The sequence below is a fragment of the Loxodonta africana genome, chromosome 13, assembly GCF_030014295.1.
Source record: "Loxodonta africana isolate mLoxAfr1 chromosome 13, mLoxAfr1.hap2, whole genome shotgun sequence".
In the NCBI taxonomy this organism is placed as follows: Eukaryota; Metazoa; Chordata; class Mammalia; order Proboscidea; family Elephantidae; genus Loxodonta; species Loxodonta africana.
Genome location: NC_087354.1, coordinates 58,299,412 through 58,318,588, shown reverse-complemented (window position 1 = coordinate 58,318,588; position 19,177 = coordinate 58,299,412). Strand labels below are relative to the sequence as shown.

General features: G+C 48.7%; 1 protein-coding gene across 1 annotated transcript in view; it reads left to right on the top strand.

Moving 5' to 3' along the window:
* Nucleotides 1-1,615: 1,615 nt before the first annotated feature.
* The window catches only part of MYZAP (myocardial zonula adherens protein), a 92,635-nt gene continuing 75,073 nt past the window's right edge, over nucleotides 1,616-19,177 (top strand). Inside the window, exons 1-2 of the mRNA XM_064267492.1 lie at nucleotides 1,616-1,715; nucleotides 11,453-11,539. Of these exons, the coding sequence (XP_064123562.1) occupies nucleotides 1,644-1,715; nucleotides 11,453-11,539 (159 nt within the window). The 5' untranslated portion in view covers nucleotides 1,616-1,643. The remainder of the gene's footprint in view (nucleotides 1,716-11,452; nucleotides 11,540-19,177) is intronic.

Here is a 19,177-nt window from a genome sequence, read left to right as displayed (position 1 = left end):
GTGATTTCTGGCATCGTTTCTATCACCGAGGCCATATTTTCCAACTACTGATCCTTCTTTTTTGTTTCCAACTTTTGAATTCCAACCGCCAGTAATTATCAGTGCATCCTGATTGCATGTTCGATCAATTTCAGGCTGTAGAAGTTGGTGAAAATCTTTGACTTCTTTATCCTTGGCCTTAGTGATTGGTGTGCAAATTTGAATAAGAATCACATTAACTGGTTTTCCTTGTAGGTGTATGGATATGATCCTATCACCAACAGTGTTGTACTTCAGGATAGATATTAAAATGTTCTTTTTGACAATGAATGCAACTCCATTCCCCTTCAAGCTGTCATTCTCAGCATAGTAGACCATACGATTGTCTGATTTGAAATGACCAATACCAGTCCATTCCAGCTTACTAATGCCTAGGATATTGATCTTTATGCATTCCATTTCATTTTTGACTATTTCCAGTTTTCATGGATCCATGGTTTTTACTTTTCAAGTTCCGATTATTAATGGATGTTTGCAGCGGTTTCTTCTCATTTTGAGTCGTGCCACATCAGCAAATGAAGATCCCGAAAGCTTGACTCCTTCCACATCATTAAGGTCAACTCCACTTGGAGGCAGCTCTTCCCCAGCCCTATTCTGAGTGCCTTCCAACCTGAGGGGCTCATCTTCCAGCACTGTATCAGACTATGTTCCACTGCTATTCATAAGGTTTTCACTGGTTAATTGTTTTCAGAAGTAGACCCCTGGGTCCTTCTTCCTAGTCTGACTTAGTCTGGAAGCTCAGCTGAACCCTGTCCCCCATGGGTGATCCCTCTGGTATCTGAATACTGGTGGCATAGCTCCCAGCATCACTGCAACATGCAAGCTCCCAGAGTATGACAAAGTGACAGACGCAGTGGTGGTGGGGAGCTTGTTAGAAATGCAAATTCTCAGCAGGGGTTCAGACCGGAACCAGAACGAAATGGTTGGACGCCCTGGTCTCAGTCTGGTCATCACCTCCTCTGGGGAGGCCTTTTCTGGCTCCCGAGGCCAGCTCGTGTGCCCCCACTGTTCACGGTCCCTACTCCTCTACCCCAGTGCGGCCCCTGCTGCCTGCCCTGTGCGGTCGGACCGTCAGCCCCGCGAGGACAGGGGCCGGTCGACTGTGTTGGCGGCGGGGAGCGACGTGTGCCATCACTCAGTAAATACGGAATGAATGACAGGGGGCAAGGGTCTCAGTGGTCCCTGAGTGGAGCAAAGCCTGGATGGGCCGGTGGGCAGCGAGCCAGGAGTTTGACTGGCAGGCGGACTTCGACTGCACAGGCCACAGTGCGAGACCCCGGGGCGGTGCCCAAGGCCGCCTGGGGTGTCGGGGCTTCTTCCCACCCTGGGGGTGACCCTGAGAGCGCGCAGCGCGGAGAAGAGAGCGGCGCTCAACTTTGCCCGGGCTGAGCCCTGGGGAGAAAATGCAGCCGGACAGGTCGGGCGAGCGCTCGGCCCCCGCCCCCGGCTCCGCCCCTGCCCGGCCCGCCCCCGGCGCCCGGCCGCAGCTGGTCCGCAGCTGGAGCCGCTCGCCGCCCCCGCTCAGGGCGCCCGGCGCGCTTATCCGGCGCCCGCCCGCCCGCCAGGAGCAGCGCCCGCACCGCCAGCGCCGAAGGCTGCGCGGGATGCTGCGCTCCACGTCCACCGTCACCCTGCTCGCGGGCGGCTCCGGAGCGCCCGGGGCGCCCAGCAGGAGGGTGAGTAGCTGTGGCCGGAGCCGCCACTGCTCTGTCCCCTTCTTCCCAGTCCAGGCCCCCCGCTGTAGGAGTGTAGGGTGGGGGACGCGCGCGAGCCGGTCCTGGGCCACCCTGGGAACAACGCTCCAGGCTTGTCCCAGCCCTGGCCGTGACCCTTTCCCTTGACGCCCCAGGGCCGCCTCACCGGCTCGCAGGACAGGGCTTAGGAGACTTTCTGGAATTCCCAGAGATTTCCTCTTCTTCCTGCCTCCCGCTCAAGCCAAGTTTAAAAAGCAAGGGAGACTTGGGAATCGTTTATTTCTGCAGTGTCCCTACCTTGAAATATATCTAAAGCGCAAACTTTCCCTCTTGCATTTGTGTCCACTGATGATCAGACAATACCGATTCTGGGCTAGCAAGGTGGGTGCCACATTACGAACTAGCGGGTCAGCAACCGGGCCACCCAGGAACCCTGCTGTGGGAGACTTGGGTTTATGGACATCACTTTATTTCTGATGTAAATATTAGCACAGCAGCAGCCTGGGAAGCTCCAGGCACTGTCTCCAAGGAGGCTGCACTTTTGGAAGTGCACTGTTCCCGGCAATCCTTGTTGCTTCTTTTCTCCCCTCTCCGGATGCCCTGTAAAAGAAAGGCCGGAGGCCTGCAGGATGCGGCTTTCACTTTCTGTGTCTCTCCCAAGATCAGCACATCGGAGCACACTGCCAGGGGCTTAGCTGGCGGCTGCTTAGTTCATCCATTTACCATGATATTCAATACTTACTATGGTGCCCCTTTACTTGGGGTGAGACTTCTCCCATCTTATTTTCCCTAGGGTTAGCTAAACAGATGGTTGAATCCAAACCCAAGCCCCCTTTGATACTGTTATCTATTTCCTAGAGTGGTAGACATGCTTGTTTGTCTTTAGGTACTTTAACCAAGTGATTGGCAGTTACCTTATGTGGTATCTTTCTTTATCTCTAGAAGAAAGGCATTGTTTTACTCTTGGGTGTGGGCTAAGTGATTGCTTCCTGTGTATGTATGATATGGCACTTAAGGTTGGTAGAACTCTAGTTGTCTAATCATTAGATTCATAAAGCCAGATCCACATTAGGTCTAAGTGGTTTTCCAACCACAGGGTCAAGTGTGGGACCTGATTACATGAGTTACATGAAGTTCTCCAAGTCCCCCTCCAGAGGTGAGAACTGGTCGGGGCGGCCAGAGCAATATTGTGAGTGGGTACAAATGTGATTGGTATACCAGATAACATTTCTGGGGATTTTTTTTTTTTTTTCCCCTCAAATATTTATTTTTGAGCATATCTTTAGCTATGAAGGGTGTGATGTCCAGCATAGTGGGACACACTATCAGGAAGGCTTTGCCTTTGGAATAAGACGACAGGAATGCTCTGGAACTGGAAGTTGTAGGGGCCTGGGTCAGACCAGGCAGGACTGGCCGAGTACACTGGTCCTTGTTCTGGGGAGAAGACATCTTGATGCTCTAGGGCTCAACCCGGCTTTAAGGCGTCCTATTCTGCCCGTGATCCACAAATGCCGCAGGTACTGCGTGCGCGCGCGTGGGCGCGGCAGGAGTCTGCGATCTGTCCTCGATTGACTCGCTAAAAACATTTATAGGTCTTCGGTGACTCACAGGTCCATTGGGCCCATCCTACCTGTGGAGGCAGACCTTGTCTCCAGTTATTCTCATACAAAGTGATGATTGTTACATTGGGGGAGAGTGTTGACAAGGTTCTGCGGAAGCTAAAAAGAAAGGTGGTTCCTGAGGCACCTGAGGAAGGCCTCTCCCACTGGGGGCAACGTTTGCATTTAGTCTTGCAGGATGAGCAGAACGGTGTACGAGGATCGATGTGATCGCGACACTGAAAGAAATATCATTCGTCTAAATGGAACACGTGATGTAGTCTGTATGATGGTGGCATATTGGACCTGCTTTAAGGCAAAACACTTATTTTTAGAAAAATGAGAACAGGATGCCTTGGAAATGAAATTGTTGACAAATAAGTAATCATTAAAAGGGCTCTGGAAAGTTGTCAGTAAAGTCTGAGCCACCCTCTCTTTCCTCTCCGAAGCTGGACAGGTGGTAGTCTTGAACAGTGTCTTGTTAGCCATGAAAATTACATTTCTGTTTCATCCAGAGAGCTTACCAAATCAGGTGCTGTAGGGGAAACAGGCCAAGCTAGGCCAGACAGTCAGGCCAACCAGAAATGGTGGTGACAGCTGATGCTGAGCAGGGAGTTCTCTGAGTGAGCTCACAGGGTGGTGTGGCCAGACCAGACTGCCACCAGTTAGCCCTGTTCCACCCGCGCCTAAGATTTGTTCTTCCTTCTTATCTGAAATCATCGCTCAAGGAAAAAAAAGGCGGAGAGAGTGATTTCTGTCAGGCGATGGGCCAAGCTCTGAGAGGCATTTATGGATGCAAACAGCAGAGATTGTGAAATTAAAAAAATAAAGTCTACTGCCTGCAAACCAGTTGTGCACTAAAAATAGCTCTATCTATGGCAACAGCAGGAAGAGAAATTGGCTGGAGAATAACCATCTCCAGAATGACGACTTTGGGCGATGTGGGGATGGGGGGTAGGGGGAAACATTTAAAAAAAGTAATGACATGTCTTCATGATTTTGCAAGGAATTTTGTAAATGCTACTTCATCCTGCTGAACGAGCCTTTGAAAGGAAAGGTCAGGTATGCGGCTGGGTGTGTGCCTTGGGAGAAGGCACGTGTTGCCTTATGCAGCCAAATATTTTGGGTTAAGTTGCTCAGCGAGGGTGGTGTGGGATGATAGACCTGTCTAGGGTTTAATCCAGCACTGCACTCTGTTGATAGTAAGAGATTGTTGGCTGGTGTCACTGGTACTGTGGACCCTCAGTGGCACATACCAAAAAAAAAAAAAGGGCATTTAAGGGTAGCAGGATTATCTCCCAGGCTGCCTTTGGTGATACTTCTTTCCATTTGGCAAAGGCTTCCTCTGTTACTAACTGGAGCGGGCCTGCGGTCATCATGCCATGGGCAGCGCACGGTGCTCCTACGTCCTGTTTCTGCCTGAGAGGACCTAAGTGAAAGTTTCCTCAGCTGCCCCATAAATGGGGCAGGCAGGCGTTCGTTCACCTCCCTTTCTCAGTACCTGGGAACATCTGTGCACACCAGCCTGTATCACCCTGGATGGTGAGGAGGAGACAGGATGCTGTGGGACCTCGGAGTATGGCGGAAGGAAGCGACTGCAGCAACTACCAGGATGGTGAGGGTGGGAGGACACTGTACCTAGAAAAGACCAGCTCTTCCCCAGGGTCCTCCTGAGCCAGCCCCTGACAGGCTTAGCCCAAAAGCCTGTGCCACTAAAAATGACAGCTGTAGGCTCAGAAAAAATGTCTCAACCTCCATACTTTTGTTCATTGGTCTTGCTGAGACATAGGACCGTCAGACTTGAGTTCTGGAGACACTTAGGGAAACTGGATTTACCAAGACACTTATGCCCTTGGAGCCCCTGTGGCACAGTGGTTAAGTGCTATGGCTGCTAACCGAAAGGTCAGCAGTTTGAATCTACCAGGTGCTCCTTGGAAACCCTGTGGGGCAGTTCTGCCCTGTCCTGTAGGGTGGTTATAGGTCAGAATTGACTCTGTGGCCACGGTTTGAGTTTCTCCACATAACTCTTTATAGATATTCCAAACGACTTGTCATTTCCCAAGCTTTCAATGCTGTTTCTCACCTCTTTGCCCTTATTTGTGCTTTCACCTCCAGGACTCCTGCCCTGAACCCTTCTTTTCCGCATTTCTCCACAGGCCTGTGTGCCCCGTCATTGCTTGTATCACCTAGATAAATTACCTGGGAGAGGGCTTAGGGGCCCCTCTCCTTCATCCTGGTATAATAGGTGCTGAAAAAGAGGAGTTTCACCAGGGTCCTAAAAAGCCACACTCAACATCCAATTGGCAAATGGGAAAACAGGAAGAGATGTCTTGGGATAAAGCCAGCCCATCGGCCTCACACCCACCTGGGCAGGAAACGGGACACATGGATGGACAAATGGGCCCAGGTGAGGAGTCTGACGGCTCTGGTAGGGTTCCATGTATCCTAGCCATCTCATCCTGTTGCACAGTTTCACTCCTCTGCTAAGTCAGTGGTTTTCAACCCCGGTTACACAGAATCACTGGAAGCTTAAAATATCTTGTTGTTAGTTGCCATGGAATTGATTCCAGCTCATGGCAACCCCGTGTGTGCAGAGTAGAACGGCTCCATAGGGTTTTCAAGACTGTGACCTTTAGGAAGCAGATCTCCAGGCCTGTCTTCTGAGGTGCCTCTGGATGAGTTTGAATAGTTGGCTAGCAGTCATAGAGCACTTAACCTTCTGAAACACCCAGGGTCCCCATGCCCAGGCCTTACCCCAGACCAACTGAATAAGAACCTCTGAGGGTAGGTAATAGCGTCAGTATTTTTTTAGGCCCCTCCTGGGGCAGTTCTAACCTGAAGCTGAGGATAAGAGCCAGGACTTCATGCATTGTTCTCCACTTACAGCCTTCTGGGAATGCAGACACCCCTGGGCAGTATTGCGGAAAGGTCATTCTGGCCTTGTGATGAAGGGCAAGGGTGTGGGGCTAGGGAGGGGGGTAGCAATACTCCCAGGCACGCAGGTATCCTTGTGTACATTTTCCCTCTGGATATCTTGGCGTTTGAGGGCACGTTCGTGTGCCTGGTGCAGAAGTGAGCCAGAGAGAACAAGGAGAGGCTGCCATCCTCCCATCTGTGAATTTCTTCTGAGTCAGCCCTGATGGAGGAAGGTGGGACTCGAGTACTGCTCACCAGACTGCTGCCTGTGGGTCACATCTGGCACTCAGCCAATTTTTGTATGCCCTTGAGCTAAGAATGCTTTTTACAATGGCCTGCAAAACCTAAATATTTACTATCTGGCCTGTTCCAGAAAAAGTTTGCCCCACCCTGATGTAGATAACCAGGCCAGCCGAGGTAAGAGGCCTAATCCAGACTGGTGTGTCCTGTTGCGTAAGCAGCCTAGCTTTCCTCTTCTGAAGATCGTATACCTGTGCAGAGCAGAGTGCCTGGCGTCCTGGCCACACCTCCTGGGACCTCACCTTCTGTTGTTAGGTGGAGCTGGCACAGTCACACAGTGGAGTAGGCTGAAAAAAATGTAAATGTGTTTGGTTTATTTCCTTAGGTAAATCCATCTTTGTAAATTTATTAGCAAACCTCATCACCTCCCTGGGTCATCTTCTCCACCCCTGTTGTCTGAGGTGGATCTTTTTCCTTGGGTTAGTCCTGGTGCCTGAAGCTGAATGCGTGATGGCACGCAGCTGCCCAGTGTACCTCGAGGGTGAAAGATTCAGGCCCTCTCTCTCCACAAAAGGACCAGAAATGAGGTCCCAAAGGGACCCTGAGTGCCATGAGTTTCAGACAAGGGCTTCATTGTATATTTTCTTGTGGAGGAGGCCTGAATGTCTGCCCTTCCCTTCTGTCCTTCCCAAGGGGTTTGGTTTGAAGAGAGTGTGGGACTCTGGGGAGTTTCAGGTACAGTCTCCTTACCGTATTTTATTTTAGTTCACCATAAAAAAAAAATACACTCACTGGCCTTTACTGAGCAAGCACTTCTTATGTGTTGATATTGTGCCAGGTACTGAAGGGTTGCAAAAGTGATTAAGATACAAAGCTTGCTTGACCTCTTCCCCCTTTTCCCCCTTCCATCTGTTTTGTGGAGCCCTGGGGGCACAGTAGCTAAGAACTTGGCTGCTAACCAAAAGGTCGGCAGTTCAAATCCACTAGCTGCTCTTTGAAAACGCTATGGGGTAGTTCTCCTCTGTCCTGTACGGTCGCTATGAGTCGATTTTGACTCGACAGCAATGGGTTTGATTTTTGGTTTTTCCATTTTGTAGTGTGTGGAACATAGGAGCTGTTCAATAATTGTTAGTTAAATTCTTGAAATGAGATGGCAACGGGTTTGGTTTTCCTACATTCCCATGGTAATAAAGAACACTTACCAAAAAAAAAAAAAAAAACCCAAACCTGTTGCCATCAAGTTGATTCCGACCCCTAGTGACCCTATAGGATAGAGTAGAACTACCCCGTGGAGTTTCCAAGGAGTGCCTGGTGGATTTGATCTGCTGACGTTTTGGTTGGCAGACAGCTCTTAACCACTGTGCCATCAGGGCTCCAAAGAACACTTACCAGGTGTTTAATGTGTGCCAGGAACTGTCCTAACCCCTTTACAGTTATGAACTCATTTAATCCTCACAACAGCCCTAAGAGGATTGTTCTGCAGTATCTATGGTGTTGTTAGCCTAGCGACTCTGGGTGGTGCAAAGAGCTAATGCACTCAGCTTCTAACTGAAAGGCTGGAGGTTCAAGTCCACCCAGAGGTGCCATGGAAGAAAAAGGCCTGTTAACCTTCTTCTGAAAAATCAGCCACTTAAAACCTTACGGAGGTCAGCTCTGTTCTGACACACATGGAGCTGCCATGGGTAGGAAGTGACTCGAGGGCAAGCGGTTTCATCATTAGCTCTGTTTTACAGCTAAGGCAGCTGCAGCACTGGGGATTAAGGAACTGGCCAAAGATTGCGTAGTTAGTAGTGTCAGAGGCAGTACAGGAACGTTCACTGTGCCTCTCAGTACCTCGTGGGTTAGGCTAAGGGTTCTGGAGTCTATTCGCGTGTGTTTCTGGATTATGAACTCCTGGGGGGCCGGGCCATTTCTTTTCCATTTTGGTGACCTCACAGCCCCTGAAAGTATTTTCTGAGAAGTGGATGCTCATATAATTGAGTAATGAAATATGCCTTGTCCAGCTGCCTGCTTTTGATCCACTGCAAGAGATGTTTGCATCCAGGGACGCTGGTCCAGTAGCAGTGGTGACCAGGGTCAGAATGATTCTGTCTTTTCAGTGCTTGGAAAACAAGGGCCGAGCCAACTGCTGTGGGAAGCCCTGGAGATCAGGTACCCTACCTGCCTTTGAGGTACTGCCCAGTGTGGGGCAGCTCTGGGTATTGCATATCTGAGTTCCAGGGAACTGTGGAGGTCAGCATCACAAAATTCTCAGAGAGATAAGCATCACTGCCTTGATCTAACTTGGTGGCAAATTTTCCACCGTGAGATTCCTGAAGGCGAATGAAAGATGAAAGGTGGACTGTGCCAGGTCAACCTAGTGGATGGATTCAGGAATTCCTTAGTGCTTTTGTTATGGAACTCAGAGCGCCTTCTAGACCTATTAGGTGTTCCCATTGCTGTTGTTGCTCTGTTGTGTGTGTGTGTGTGTCTCTCTGTCTGTCTGTCTGTCTATCCGTCCCTTCCTTCCTCCCCCCTCCACACCCTCTCTGTAATCTTTATAATTGTGACTACTACTATTAATTTGGTTAAAAAACTTACACACGTGATGACTGCCCTGACAGGGAGCACAACAGAGAACCCCTGAAGGAGCAGGAGATCAGTGGGATGCAGACCCCAAATTCTCACAAAAAGACCATACTTAATGGTCTGACTGTGACTAGAGGAATCCTGGCGGTCATGGTCCCCAAACCGTCTGTTGGCCCAGGACAGGAACCATTCCCGAAGACAACTCATCAGACATGAAACGGACTGGACAGTGGGTAGGAGAGAGATGCTGATGAAGAGTGAGCTAATTATATCAGGTGGACACTTGAGACTGTGTTGGCATCTCCTGTCTGGAGGGGGGATGGGAGGATAGAGAGAGTTGGAAGCTGGCAAAACTGTCACGAAAGGAGAGACTGGAAGGGCTAACTCATTAGCGGGAGAGCAAGGGGGAGTACGGAATAAGGTGTATATAAACTTATATGTGACAGTCTGACTTGATTTGTAAACGTTCACTTGAAGCTCAATAAAAGTTAAAAAAAAAAAAAAAACTTACACACACACCTGGAGCTGTTGTAAACAACACCAAAATTTATAAAGTCAGAAACAAAAAATCCCTTCCCATCCCACTTTCCAGAAATAACCACCATCAACAGTTGGTTGTGTTTCCTTACACACATTTTTCCTCCTAAATCTACACAAATGACCAGGGTGTATCTCAAAAACAAAAATGGGATTAGTCTAATATTTGCTCTGCAACTTGCCTTTTTTCACATGACAGTACATTTAATGATCTACTTAGGAAGGACTCTGATCCTGCATTGGGCAAATCTGCTGCAAGAGATCTCTTTAAAGTGTTAAAAAGCAAAGATGTCACTTTAAAGACTAAGATGTGCCTGACCCACACCATGGTATTTTCAAGTCGCTTCATATGCATGCAAAAGCTGGACAATGAATAAGGAAGACCGAAGAAGAGTTGACCACCTTTGAATTATGGTCTTGGCGAGGAGTATTGAATATACCATGGGCTTCCAGAAGAACGAACAAATCTGCCTTGGAAGAAGTACAGCTAGAACGCTCCTTAAAAGTGAGAATGGCAAGAGTTAATCTCATGTACTTTGGACATGTTATCTGGAGGGACAGGTACCTGGAGAAGGAAATCATGTAATTAAACGTGCCCATGACTATTATAGAAAAATTAAAGATACTAAACCAAAAACCAAACCCGTTGCCGTCAAGTCGATTTCGACTCATAGTGACCCTACAGGACAGAGTAGAACTGCCCCATACAGTTTCCAAGGAGCGCCTGGTGGGTTCAAACTGCTGACCTCTTGGTTAGCAGCTGTAGCTCTTAACCACTATGCTACCAGGCTTTCCTAATTAAAGCTATAGTCATGCAAAAAGCACCCCCTACCCCAGTCACTTGAAATCTTACCATTTACAGATAACCACTGTATTTGTCTCCTGTGGTGGGTGTGTGTCCTCGAGCCAACCTCGACTCACAGTGACCCTATAGGACAGAGTAGAACTGCCTCATAGGGTTTCTAGGCTGTAATCTTTATGGGAGCAGATCACCAGGACTTTTCTCTTGTGGAGCAACCAACCTTTCGGTTAGCAGCCGAGCACGTCACCATCACCATTGTCAGCAGGGCTCCTCCTTTGTTTCCCAGGTCCTTCTTAACAAAGTACCACAAAGTGGGTGGCTTAAAACAACAGAAACTTGTTGTCTCACAGTTCTGTGGGCTAGGAGTCCGAATCCAGGGGTCAGCAGGGCCATGCTCTCCACAGGCCTCAGGGAAGAGCCTTCCTTGCCTCTCCCCCAGCTTCTGGTGGTCCAACCCTTGGCTTGTGGGTGCATCACTCCAGTCTCTGCCCCAGTCTTCACCTGGCCGTCTGCCCTTGGTGTCCCTCTGTGTTCCTGCCCCTCTTTTTGTAAGGACACCAGTCATATTGGGTCAGGGCCCACCTTACTCAGGTATGACCTCCTGTGAACTAAGAACATCTTTAAAGACCCTGTTTCTGAACAGTTTCCCAGCCACAGGCACTGCGGGTTAGGGCTTCAACATATCTTTTTCGGGGACACAATTCAGCCCTTAACAACCACTGTGTGTATTTTGACCTCTAGCCCCCTAAACTTATTTTGGGATAAACATGTGAAATGAGATAATTCTGTACATACTGTTATGGAACCTGGGCCATTAAAAAATACGCTTGAAGCATATGAACGTATTCAGTAGTTTCCTTGTTTTGAGCAGCAGGGTGGTGAGTACCTCTGATGGGTTAGGCAAAAGCTGGGGTTATCCTCACAGTCCCCTGTGGGATTGGTTCAGTTATCCGCATTGCTAAGTGGGGAAAACAGGCTCTGAGAAGCTAGGTAACTTGCCCAAGGTCACTAGCTCAACACTGGTTAATAACTAGGCCTCTCTCCACTGTCTCTCGTAGGCCAATGTCTGTAGACTACGGCTGACCGTACCTCCTGAGAGTCCAGCTTTTGAGCAAGGTGAAAAGAAGATGGAAAGGAAAGAGCAGGTAAGTCGTCTCTGAAGCATAGCTATGGCAGCTTCTAATCCTCGTGTTGTCTTCCAGCCCTGCCCCCTTCAGCCCCTGGTCCAGGCTATTCAGAGTCTGAATGTCAGCAGCTCTACTGATGAAAGGCCTTTTGGACTGACCCACCTCATCTCACCTCTTCCCAGAGTCCCACTGTCCTCCCAGTAGGCTCTGCCACCTCACACCCCTGTGCTGCTTTCTTGGTGAACACTGTGACTCTGTGTTGCCCCGAAGCATGTAGGGATACTGGCTTTGGTGACAGGTGCTGTGGCAGGGAGGGTATTTTTTCCTGAAACAGCCCAGTCCGGTTGAGTCAAAGGACCCATTGTGAGCTGCCTAGGGGGCCAGAGCCTTTCTCCTCCGCAGGAAGCCCAGCTCCCACAGAGACCAGGCTGCCTGGGAAGGAACAGCTTAAGCAGGTGGCTGTGGTAGGGGAGAAGGGACTCGGCTGAAGGGAGGAGGAGGTCAGCAAGCATTTTTGTGCCAGTTGATGTGCTAAATGGAGATAAATCTGACCTTGTCCTGGCCATTGGGGAGCTCACAGTTTTTCAGTTGAGATAAATGTATAAATAAATGATGATGTGACAAATCAAGTGTTAGGATCCAGAGATGTAAGATGGGATCTAGGGGCACAGAGGGGAGAATGCCTGACCGTGTGGAAGGTGACATTGAAGGGGAGCCTCACAGGATACATGGAAACCTGTCTACCTCTCGGCCGTGGTCCTGGGCCGGCTTTCCACTCGTTCGCCGCAGCTATGGGACACTGGCTATGTTCCAAGCTCTGTTTTGGTCCCCGGGAGTACAGTAGGGAGCAGAGTTGGAAACAAAACAAAACAAAACAAAAACTCCTTGCCATTCATAGAGCTTACGTTCCAGTGGGAGGAGAATGAAAATAAACAAAATAATTAAGGACATTTTACAGTGTTTCCGACAGTGGTAAGTAGAGACAAGTAAAGCAAGAGAAGGGATAGGAGTGCCAGGGGTAAGTAAGCATATATTTTATATGAATATAAAAAAATGATATGATATAAATTACATCAGTGGAATCCTGCGACAGTGACTTTTTGAAGTATAAGCATTGATGAGGAGTTAACCAATAATGTGTCGAACTATAAAAGATGAAGCTTCTCGTTGGCTGGTGATTGGCTGATAACTAATGCGCCTCGTTTGAATGCACATCTTTGTCTGTACTTCCTTCCTCTTGCTCTTCTCCCCACTTTCTACCTGGGACAAAGAGCTACCTGTGCTGATGCAAATGATGAACTGAATGACCGGGAAAGGAGGTAGGGAGGGAGGAAAGTGGAGCAGTGGCTGGTAGAAGGCGGAGAATGTAAAGCTGCTTCTCTGTGTAAAAAGTGAGGGTGAGTTCCACCAAAGGGATCCCAGAAAATGGCTCGTTCCAGGTTGGAGCAGGGGAGGCAGAAGGTGAGTCTGGGACATCTTGCTGAGCTGGGAAACAAGGTAGCACTCAAGGATGAATGGAGTCACATCAGAAGGACTCAGAAGGTGGCTTTTACTGGCCAAAATTGGAATGATTTGAACATTAAAAGGAGTAATGAGAGTAATTGTTATGACACAACGAAAGAAAAATAATCCACAAGTGAGAGAGAAAGAGAAAGAAAACACCAGCTGATAAACATAAAAAACCGCTGCTCCCAGCTAGCCTCATCAATTCATGCTAAAGCTAGTTGGTAAAAAGTTGTTGTGGAGGAAGACATCCGAGTAGTTTTAGAGTGTCACCTCACAGATTGCTACCGATCCTAAAGGAAGAAGGGCCTTTTACAGTGGAGCAACATGGCAGTCACTATTTCAACCAAGCGATCTAATTTAACATCACTGGTTTTGTGACAACCTAACAGTATATGACTTCTGGGGTTACACAGTGAAGAAACACACGGTGTTACCTATTCATGCCAAACTTGTTTAACTGAATGTAATAATAAGTAAACAATTAGAAAAATCCAAAATGTGGAACATTCTACAAAACAGTTGGCCCAAACTCAGTAAATTCAGTGCCATTAAAAAAAAAAAGTCTGTTGTAAATGAAAGAGACTGAAGAGAGTTAATACCGCATGTGATGAGTAAACCATGATTAGACCTTGGTTTAAAAAAAAAGATCTTCAAGGGATACATTGAGATAATTGTAGAAATTTTGAATATGCACCATATACTAAATTTTATTGAATCTTACTTGTGATAATGGTACTGTGGTCACGTACTATTTTGGATTCTCTGTAGCTTTGACCATTCTCAAAAGAAAAAGTTTGGGGTTAAAAGCTCAGACGATGGGGGAGGGAGTGGTTGTGCTCAGCCACTGGAATCTGCTGATGACCAGGAAGAGGGGCCCAGGTGCTGTGGGGGGCCCCCTTCTGCCTCTATCTGTCCCTTTTAGAGCTGATGGCTTGGTCAGAGAAACCCCCGGTGGCATGGTGGCTTAAGCATTTGGCTGTTAACCAAAAGGTTGGCAGTTCAAATTCACCAGCTGCTCCTCAGAAATGCTATGGGTCATTTCTACGCTGCCCTATAGGGTCACTATGAGTCAGAATCGACTCAACACCACTGGGTTTTGGTTTTTGGCTTGGGCCCAAGTTTGTCCAGGGGCGTATGGGCAGCTTAGAACGTGGGGATTCAGAAGGAGTACTTTTTTGAAGAAGGGGCTCAAGCCGGAGAAGGTGATGGGACAAGGGACTTGGTGGCTGTCCCTGTACACTCAGGAGAGGATGTGAGGAGTTTGGTCAGTCAGAGTTGGAGATGGAGGTCAGCGTTTGTGCCAGGCTACATGCCAGGGGAGGTATCTGTGAAGGGTTCTGGGTGTGGAAAGTGTGTGGTAGATGCTGCGGGGCACTGGAGGCCATTCCACTGCTGCGGGAAAGTCACTGGTGGCTGTTGAGTGGACTTTGATTCATGGCAATCTCACTGTGTCAGTAGAACTGTGTTTCATAGGGCTTTCAATGGATGATTTTTTGAAAGTAGATCACCAGGCCTGTCTTCCGAGGTGCCTCTGGGTGGACTTCAGCCTCTTGCCTTTTGGTTAGTGGCCGAGTGCATTAACCATTTGCCCCACCCAGGAACTCCTTTTAAAGCAATGTGACACTCTTTTTTTTTTTTTTTAAATCAAAACATTATACTGAGCCCTTTTTTTTAATACATAAGCCAGGTAAAAGTGGCTCTTCTCTGGCTGAAGCACTGGTGGGGGCCAGAGTCCTTCCATTCTCCCTTCACCCCTCTACCCCTCCCCAGGTGCCTTGAGAACTTCAGGGCTCTAAGGAGCAGGCGTAGACACCACGGTGGTAGAGTATGCATGCTGGTGAACCAGGTGTGCAGCCCGAGTACTGCCTAGGTGCGTTGGTGACTCAGTACAGAAGAACTCTAGTAGAGAGGAGGGCGGAGCCTGGCTGTCTCCCCAGGTCTGAAGTCCTTGGGTGGTGACAGCACTTGAAGGTACTGGTAGTAACTAGGAGGCTGGTCTAGGTGATTTTGACACCATGCCCTGGACAGGTTTCTGGGCATGACTCATTGGCAGCCAGAGATCAGCCTCCAGCGAGGGACAAGACTCTTGTGGGGCTGCCTCCTCTAACGTGGCTGCTCCTCCCTGGGACATTGTAGCCCCCCAAATTGCAAGATGCCTAGAACTCTGGATGACCCTCCCCGCTCAGATGACTTTGGATACTTTGGAGAGGGGTCTGCTGTGTGCAAAGTCAGAGGATTGATGCTGGCTCACACATGGAAGCAGGAAGATGCCAAGGGCCTGGTTGGCTTCTGATGAAAGGAAACTTCTCGAAGGATTTCCAGGGCCCCTTTAGAGCTGCAGCAGACTGAGGGCAAGGTGGGGCCTTGCTCTTCGACACAGTTGTAGAAGATGCTTAGTGTGTGTTGAGGACCTGGGATGCTAAGGGCAACCAGCCACACACCGATGCCACTCCCAGCTGCTCACAGTCATTGAGGAGAGCAATTACTCATGATGGAGGGAATGGCAGATGGCACATTTTCCAGCCCCACGAAGGTGTGTCGCAGGAAGCACCTGGAGGCAATTAGAAAACCATCAGTGCCCTTTTGTTTGAGTCATGGGTTCGTGGGATGTGTTTGGGAGGGCTTCCTACCCCTAAGGCTGATGCTTTGGCCCTACTCTTTGAGTCCTTTTCTTCCAGGAGATACCAACTGCCCCAAGTTGGCTTTCTGCTGACGAGCTCCCCAAACACCTGGTTTCTCTGCTCAGTTTTTTCACCTGTAAAATAGGCATAATCACACGTGGTTGCAAAGAGTTAAATGAATCTGATGGAGTCATCTTGTAAATGGGGCAGACAATGTTAGGAGAACGTTTGGGGGGCATATGGGGGTTAGAGGAGGGACAGGGGAGGCCATGGGGAGGCAAATGTCTGGGCCCATTCCTCCCTTCCTTGGGAGTCTACCCGCCGCCCCCTGCAGACTCCTGCTACTCCTTCCCTCTTATTTCCTCCAGAGCCAAATCCCTTCTCTCTTAGCGCCTGACCCCTCCTTCTCTAGGATAACTTATTTTTATGAGAACCTTCTTCCCCAAACAACCTTCCTTAGAGATTCAGATCTGGACCCTGGCCGCCTCTGAGATGAAACAGCAAATGAGGTCAGAGGTGGCAGAAGAAGATGATGGTACCCCTCCTTTAAAATATAGAAACTGCATTTCGTTATACAGAAAATAAACGCCAGAATACCAGAATTTTCATTTTGCTACAATATAGCACCACTAATGTGTTGCAGGAAACCCTGGTGGTGTAGTGGTTAAATGCTATGGCTGCTAACCAAAAGGTCGGCAGTTCAAATCCTCCAGGCGCTCCTTGGAAACTCTATGGGGCAGTTCTACTCTGTCCTATAGGGTCTCTATGAGTCGAAATCGACTTGATGGCACTGGGTTTAATGTGTTGCAGCGCTCAGACCCTGCTTGTCACTTCCTCTTGGGTGACCTCGTTACTCCAAACTCAGCCCATGTAAGGCTAACTCAGCCATATCTCCTTGTTTTTTGTTTTTGTTGCTGTTTATCAGCTCTGCTGGACAGGTACAGTTCCTATCTCCAAACACATGACGTTTACTCCCTCCTCAAAACCCTTGCTAAGGTCCAGCCACGCCTGGAGCCTCTTAGGGCCGTCTCTCAGTGTATCTTGGTCCTCCCCGTCCTTCAAGTCTCAGTTAAAGGCCTGCTTCCCTTGGACCTTCCCTGACTGCCCTGTGCCTCGGGGATTATTTCCTCCCATCTACAGGCTGTCCAACCTGCCACTCTCTCTTAGAGGTGGGCCAACACCGGTTACTACAAGTTTACCTCCCATCTACAGGCTGTCCAACCTGCCACTCTGTCTTAGAGGTGGGGCCAACATCAGTTATTACAGGTTTATCATCTTCAATCAAATGCCCGTTGGACACTCCTGTTTGAGCTGCATGTGCGTTGGGCCCTGCTGATCCTGAGTCTGTCTGATGGTGAAGTCTTCTGCAAATTCACAAGGTTCTTGATGCATTGAATAGCTGTTAGCATCCCTCCATCCCAGCATTGTAGGTATCCTTGGGTGGCCTGTGTTTCTGAAGAAGCTGTTTCTCTTTGAGAACCCCGATAATGGGGTGGGTGTAAAGTCAGGAACTTCCATAGCCCCATAAAGTGTCTAAAAGGAGGGAACCCTTGCCATTAGGTTTTTTTTTTTTAAATAATTTTTATTGTGTTTTAAGTGAAAGTTTACAAATCGAGTCAGTCTCTCACACAAAAACCCATATACACCTTGCTACACACTCCCAATTACTCTCCCCCTAATGAGACAGCCCGCTCTCTCCCTCCACTCTCTCTTCTTGAGTCCTTTTCGCCAGCTTCTAACCCCCTTCACCCTCTCATCTCCCCTCCAGGCAGGAGATGCCGACATAGTCTCAAGCATGCACCTGATCCAAGCAGCTCACTCCTTACCAGCATCCCTCTCCAACCCATTGTCCAGTCCAATCCATGTCTGAAGAGTTGGCTTCGGGAGCCATTAGGTTTTATAACCCCTTTTACTGGCAACGAGTTTTCCTTTAAAGGCCCTGGGTGAATAAGCCTGCTGACGGGTGGCCTGGCGTGGCTGTTTACACAACAGCGCAGGCTGTTGCCAGGTGAGGGGGAGTGCTGCCATGATTCAGCTCCTGGGTGACAGTGTGCAGGACTGTGCACCTCACAGATAACAGCCTGCGCTTCTGTCCCGGCTGCCTCACGGGCCCCTGGAGGGGTTGGCCAGTCATGTCGTCCCCAGGGCGTAAGTTTCCTCATTTAGCAAGTGGAAGAGTTAGCCAAAGCCAGTGGTTGTCAAATTTCTTTAGCTGGGAATTTTTAATTCTAACAAATACGTGTGGGAGTATTGTTGGTAACACAGTGAAAATGTAGTGACCGTGGTTTAATGTAGGGTCAGGGCTGCCCTCAGCAGCCTCTCCCCACCCCTACCTTATTAGACACTGAGGAGGAGCCAGGAATACTATTTACAAACCCACTGGACTACGTACCTCTTTTCAATTTTTCTAATATTTTGAGACTTTATCTTCCCATGAGGAGAAATCAGTGTCAGTTTTGGGGATGAGCATTTCACTGTCAGAGCAAATTTGATGAACAGCAAAAATACCCAAAAAGAGAGGTGGGTGGACAGACAGAACATTCAGACAGATGTGTCGAGTTTAGTGAGTACGTGGGGTCACTATGAATCTGACCTGACGGTACTTAACAACAGCGACAGCATTAAAAATCTGTCATTTTTTTTGTTGAGTGTCCTTTGCTTGCCCAGCAGCATGTTGTTGTTGGGTCCCATTGAGTTGATTTTGACTCGTAGCAACCCCTTGTGACAGAGTAGAACCGCCCCATAGAGTTTTCTGGGTTGTAATTTTTACAGAAGGAGATCGTCATGTCTTTCTCCCCTGGAGCCACTGGGGGGGTTGAAACTGACATTTCTCTCAGCAACGGAGCATGTAACCACTTTGCCACTAGCCCATACTGGGTATTTGTACATTACTTCTGACATTCCTTAGGATGGCCCTCAGAAGTTGGCGGTCTTAATATCTGCAATTTGCTGTCAGGACTCTGAAGCTCAGTGAAGTTGATAGTTTGCACAGGACCCTGTAGCTAGCACACAGGGGGTTTGCAGTTCCAGCCTGGGTCTGTGTGATTCCAAAATCGGGCCTCTCCTAAAGTTGGGCTGGACTGGGCCGTGTTGCCATGGGTGCATCAACGGCACCTCTCGGGGAAGTCTATTTAGGATGTTTGCATTTTATCAGTCAAGTTTACCCAGGGTGTGTTCTAAACCACTGGGCTCCAGAAAAACAGTCCCTGATTTTTTCCCCCGGAGTCATTAGGCCTAAGCAGTGACCTTGTAGGACAGAGTGGAACTGTCCCATAGGATTTCCAAGGAGCAGCTGGTGGATTCAAACTGGTGACCTTTTGGTTAGCAGCCTGAGCTCTTAACCACTGTACCACCAGGGCTCCATTGTTGGCAGAGAAGCTGTAAAGTAACATTTTCAAGAAGTTGCCTCTATCAGGTGCTATCACTAGCACTATCACTCTTTGGTATTCCTGCTTAGCCAGAAGTTTTTCTTTTTCCTCTCATCTCTAAGCACTGGAAGTGGTTGGTTTTTTTTTTTGGAGAATGTGCT